This window comes from Borostomias antarcticus, assembly GCF_949987555.1.
Source record: "Borostomias antarcticus genome assembly, chromosome: 23".
Classification (NCBI taxonomy): Eukaryota; Metazoa; Chordata; class Actinopteri; order Stomiiformes; family Stomiidae; genus Borostomias; species Borostomias antarcticus.
Window position 1 is genome coordinate 11662750 of NC_140256.1, and position 6110 is coordinate 11668859.

General features: G+C 46.6%; 1 protein-coding gene across 1 annotated transcript; it reads right to left on the reverse strand.

Moving 5' to 3' along the window:
* Nucleotides 1–277: 277 nt before the first annotated feature.
* On the reverse strand, nt 278–4252 carry wdr54 (WD repeat domain 54). The gene is made up of 10 exons (XM_084457044.1): nt 4208–4252; nt 3400–3689; nt 3035–3097; nt 2873–2939; nt 2498–2554; nt 2250–2377; nt 2014–2114; nt 1725–1887; nt 1485–1559; nt 278–1034 (listed from the first exon to the last, which is right to left on the reverse strand). Exons 2-10 carry the CDS (start codon nt 3622–3624, stop codon nt 903–905), a joined length of 1011 nt encoding a protein of 336 aa, XP_084313170.1. The 5' UTR covers nt 3625–3689; nt 4208–4252; the 3' UTR covers nt 278–902.
* Between the last annotated feature and the right edge of the window lie 1858 nt (nt 4253–6110).

Consider the following 6110-nt stretch of genomic DNA (forward strand, 5'->3'; position numbering starts at 1 on the left):
TAAGAACTGCAAACTAGGTGATACATCAAACCTGGCAATTTGTACAAGGTGGTCACACATGGAACACATTGCATGAATATCCCCCATCTAATATAGCAAAAAAAGAGACGAAGGACAGTGTTCAGCAATAAATATGTATTTGTGTCTTATAGTTACATTAAAAAGTGAAGACTAAGATATTTAAGATAATATTTCTATGGTAAGTTACAAATTCAAACTGGATGCTTAAATACCTATATTCACATAAAAAACATCCAATACAAAAGTACAGCACACATACAGTAAACCTCCTATTATAACCTGTATCAGTGCATGTTATATGTTATACCTACATTGTCCTGTGCACAAGTGTTCGTAGCAGCCTACTCCCTTCTCTGTCAGGACAGTCCAATCTCTACATGGTGTGTCACTGGTCCCTTTCATACACAGGTGTCTGATAGGCTGAATGCTGAGGGTATGGTGTCAGCATGATTCAGCATAATAGGCCTACACAAGAGACTGACTACTACTACTACAGTATCTTGTCCTTACACTGCAGCACTCCAATGGCAGACATGATGTCATGAGGAACCAGCACATTGATAGCTACTGATCCCTAACTAACCCTAACCCTAATCCTGACCACACAGAAGCACATCCATAACTCCTGTCCAGAACTACAGAGATGTTCTGGTCAAGTCTGTATTGAAACCCATGATGTGTCCTCATAACATTCAGACACAGCCCTCTTCTCTGGAACATGGTGCAGGTAGAATCTAAGCACGCTGCAAGGGCCTCCCCTACCGACCCGTACACTCACCAGCCAGACAGAGATGCTGACACACTCCGTTCTCACGACACCCTCACACACGTGGACACACCCTGCCAGGCCTCCCGTGGAGGGAGGGAGCAAGGCGGAGCTCCTAGGCTTGTGTGTAGCGGATGATCTCGCTCAGGTCGTATCCCGTCACTGCGAAGGCGTAACCGTCCCCGTCGCAGAACTTGGCCCCGCAGATCTGGGTGTCTGTCACACACTCGTTATACATGTGGGCGATCTGGAAAGGAAGAGGGAGGGAGGGAGGGAGGGAGGGAGGGAGGGAGGGTGGGAGGGAAGGAAGGAAGAAAGAAAGAAAGAAAGAAAGAAAGAAAGAAAGAAAGAAAGAAAGAAAGAAAGAAAGAAAGAAAGAAAGAAAGAAAGAAAGAAAGAAAGAAAGAAAGAAAGAAAGAAAGAAAAGAAAAAAGAGTCAGTCATGGTGCATTATGGACATCCTCTGTTTGCATGAGTTTGTGTTTATATGTGTGATCTAGAGGAGGCAGGAGGAAGGGTCACTTTGTGCCTGTAGTGTGTCATCAATGACACAGCATACTAGGAGAGGAGAGAGAGACTGTCCAGGCTTCAGTTCAAGGAGGCACCTTAGGTCGCACGTGTGCATGTAAATGTAAGATTCTCTGTCAGCAGGACTGCATGGCGGGGTTGTTGTTGTTGATGATGTTAGGAGTTTTACCTCAACACTGTTGGTCTCTGGCGTCAAGGTCAGGTGCCAGACTCTCACTAAAGAGTCCTCAGCAGCAGACAGCAGCTAGATGCACACACACGCAAACACACACACACACACAACGACAAAAGAGAGAAGCTGTTAGCATTTAAATGAGCTGTGTGGTATTGGCCGTATCGTGGCTGGTAGTATGCCTAGTCCCTTATCTGGTAACGGTTGTACTTCTCGGTGCTTCCGTGCTGGTCTCACCAGGCCAGAGAAGGGGGCGATGTCCAGAGAGTAGATCCAGCGCGCGTGGGCGTTGACCTCGGCGTGCACAATGCCCGTCACGGCCTCGTAGAGCCGGATCTGGCCCGTGCCGTAGCCGGCCACCACCATGCCGTTCCACAGCTTAACCGAGCAGCAGGTCATGCTGGGAGAGAAGAGGGGAGGGGAGGAGAGGAGGACGGGTCAGGGCTAGTGTTCCCCCTGTCCTGTCTTACCCTGACGTGACCTGAGGAAGTGACAAAGGCGCGGGGGCTTGAGAAACGGGACTCACTCGAAACCGGGGATCTTGTTGAGGAGCTGAAAGTCCTCCCCTGACTTCCACACACAGAGGAGGCCGGAGTCGTCCGCACTGACCAGGTCAGCGATGCACTCCTGGGGAAGGGAGACGGGAGGGGAGAGGGGTCACTAACCCACTGTACTTCACTGGCTGAGTAGATACTGCAGGAAAGGATGCATATATTCTGCAGTACCACCAAATGACACTAGAGTACAGGAGGATTTGTGTACCAGGCTTCCAGAACATTCTGAGGCCATGTCAGTGATGGAGTCCTTGTGCTCCTCCAGGACCTCTGACAGCGTGATGTTGCTACCTTTACTGGGGACATCGAACACCAGCACTGCTCCTGATGACACGCCTAAGGATACAGGAGAGAGAGAGAGAGAGAGAGAGAGAGGGAGAGAGAGAGATTAAATGAATGAGCCATGATAAAGAGAATATTACATAGTGTTCATTCTATACTTCACACTATACTTACCCACACAGATGTATTTCTCCCGCGCTGCCGCGATCCCTCTGGCAAAAACAGCCTTAGCTAGGGGTGAGTCACCATGGTCCAGAGGCACGCGCACGCGCACACACACACACACACACACACACACACACACACACACACACACACACACACACACACACACACACACACACACACACACACACACACACACACACACACACAGGTTAGGGGAGCCCCAGAGGACAACCATGCAATACAGGGATGGCATGTCTCTTGGGCGAATGTCTGTTAGGAGTTCAGAGCAACTGTGTCTGTTGTTGTTTCAGAGTGCACGAAGCGCAACCTGACGGTGTGTCAAAAATGGAGAATTGGGATTCTGTGTGCTTGAGAGGCTACCTGTTGGAGTTTCTGGGGTGTCCAGAGCATGCCAGTATACCATGATAGAGCCGTCAGACTCATACATCTGGAACACACACACGTAGTATGTTGCTCAGGTGTAAACTACGTCTCCCACCATAGTACGAGTCCACCTCTACCCCTAAACATGGCCCAGCTCACCTGGATACCTTTCTGAGACGTCAGCACCAGGAGCTCTCGAGAAGGAAGTACACACCAAGCTGCCTGTGAGGGGACAAATAACGTTTTTTTTATTTTTATATAAACATAGATCACATACTGAATATGCGTGACGTCTCTCTTTTTTAAGAGACCACATGCAAATCCTCACTGTCCCAAACCAACCCATGAAACATGTAGATATCTGGGGATGATCAAGGGGATGATACAGGGGATGATACAGGAAGAAAGCCATAGATATAAGGAAGAAAGCCATAAAGGGGTCCAGTTAAGGGAGAGATTTGGGGTTAGTGGGACTCAGACATCCATCTCTGATGCAGAGGCCGCCCTCTCCTTATCTGTGTTACCTGCATGATGAGAGAGGAGCTAGAGGCCACATTGCCATCCTTGGACTGCAGCTGGCGGTGGGAGTAGTTGAGGCCGTCCGAGGACGCGCTGACCATGTTGACCACATTGGCGTGGACCACGGAGAAGTAAGTGAGGTTCCGCGGGGCGATGCGCAGCACACTCAGGTTGTTGTACAGCGCAGAAGCACTGCTTTTGATCGGTATGCTCTTCTCTTTGTGGTACATCTTTGAATATTACACCAGTTCAGTTAGTTCAGATTGAGGTTTGTGTTGTGTTCATATTCAGACATCTGGGGGGATATACGAAACAAAACGTGTTAGTGTTGCAAAATAATGAAGGGAGGGTATAGTGCAACTACAGATATATTATTCTAACCAACGTTACTGTTACTGTTACTGGGAGGGTGCACATTCCCAACATCAAAGTTATTGAACAACACTGACCCAGTAAGAGCTGGCTGGCTTACTATGATACTTCTAATAATAATATTTATATTCAACGCTGGGCTAGTTATTTCGGCCAGACTCATTAACTAGCTAGCCGTACATTAACCGCTAAGGCCAAAAAAAAGAAAACAATCTAGCAGTCATAACTTAGCTAGCTAGCTAACCCTAACCTTAGTTAACGTTAGTTAGCTAGGTAGCGTGCAAGAGCTAGCGTTAGCTAGGTAGCTAGCTAAACACAGGCAACGACGGCCACTATAGCTTAGCTAGGAACAGCAACTGTATCATTGAGGACTATGTGTTTTTTCTGATGAAATGCAGGTATTTTAAATAACTGACTTCCTAGTTAACAAGTGAACGTTACCGTGTGGGTTGGGAAGATTAGCTATCTATCTCTGAAGCGTCCTTTGCAGCCATAGTGACCAATCCACCGTGACGCAGCTACGTCACAGTAACGTTCCACCTTGACGCAGCTACGTCACAGTAACGTTCTATAGCGTTCAGTTGCTATGCAACAACGAGTGCAGCTTGGAAACTAGCGAAAAAAACTTGAGTTCATAGTATGTTTGTTTTCATAAATCTTGTGGACTGAGAGAAAGGCACATTTTCGGGTTACTCTTCATTGAAGGTAAGCATACCTAGCAGTGTGAATAACAATAATATGAACTAAGCAAGTGTGTCGTTTGAAAGTCGATTGTGTTGTTCAATCTGTGCAGCACACTCCCTGGTAACAACGGTAACCTTTGCACCAAATATACAAATGTGAGGGAAAAATACTTCCCCAAATTTGAAAACACAACTAACTTTGAAAAGCTTTGTCCTGACAACAAAAACTCCACTATTTTCTTGGGGAAATAAGTGAGTGTGCCATAATACAGTAGCATGCTGTTTAAATAAGGTCCTGTGAAAACATGAGACAGGAGAACTGACCATCATTTTCCCTTTCCTTTTATGTAAATAATACCTTTTTATTGTTTTAATTTCTCTGCCCTTATAGGCCTTACTGCAGTATACTTCTTTAACAATTTCAATATTTATGCTGTATCCTGCAAGGATCTTGGAGGGGGCTTGGGAGTTTGCCCAACCTGTCTACATGTGTTTTGTGGACTTCTAAGGCTTATGACCGGGTCCCTCGAGAGGTCTTGTGGAGGGTTATGTGGGAATATGGGGTGAGGGGATCCCTACTTAGGGCCATCCAATGCCTGTACACCCAGAGCGAGAGCTGTGTCCGTGTCCTCTGCAGTAAGTCGTCTTCCTTTCCGGTGGGGGTTGGCCTCCGCCAGAGCTGCGCTTTGTCACCATTCCTGTTTGTGATTTTCATGGACAGGATATCGAGGTGTAGTCGTGCGGAGGTGGGTTTGCAGTTCGGTGAGCTGGGGATCGCGTCGCTGTTATTTGCAGATGATGTGGTCCTGATGGCATCATCTGCCTGTGACCTCCAGCACTCTCTGGATAGGTTCGCAACTGAGTGTGAAGCGTCTGGGATGAGAATCAGCACTTCTAAGTCTGAGGCCATGGTTCTCAGCAGGAAACCGGTGGTCTGTCCGCTCCGAGTAGGAAATGAGTCCTTACCCCAAGTGAAGGAGTTCAAGTGTCTGGAGGTCTTGTTCATGAGTGAGGGAACCATGGAGAGGGAGCTTGGCCGGAGAATCGGAGCAGCTGGTGCGGTTCTGCGCTTTACCGCACTGTTGTGACGAAAAGAGAGCTGAGCCAAAAGGCAAAGCTCTCGATCTACCGGTCTATCTTCATCCCCACCCTCACCTATGGTCATGAAGGATGGGTCATGACCGAATGAACGAGATCACGGATTAGGGCTGAACGATTTGGGGAAAAAAACTAATTGCGATTTTTCTGACTGAAATTGCGATTGCGATTCGATTTGCGATATTTTTTAAAAACATCAATATTCACTGTGTAATGGATTTAAACACCTACCACATGAGATTGCATGAGAAAATCAACTGTTCTATATTCTAATGCAAGGATGAAAATATAAATAGCTTCCAACTTTTCCAACTTGTAGGCCTTTTATTGATAAATAACAGCAGCATCCATCCATCCATCAACATACACGTCTTTCACAGTGTCCATGGGCATGGAACATACATGAGCTATTAGGACTAGGACATTTTCAAGAGGCAAGTCAATCACTTATAGCTCAGGAGCAGCATCCAAGTTGCACATTCTGCCATCAAGTTAAATAAAGTAATAATACTAATAAATAAAACTTTACAATAAGAAAATAACAGGATCTTTCAGTAAATAAT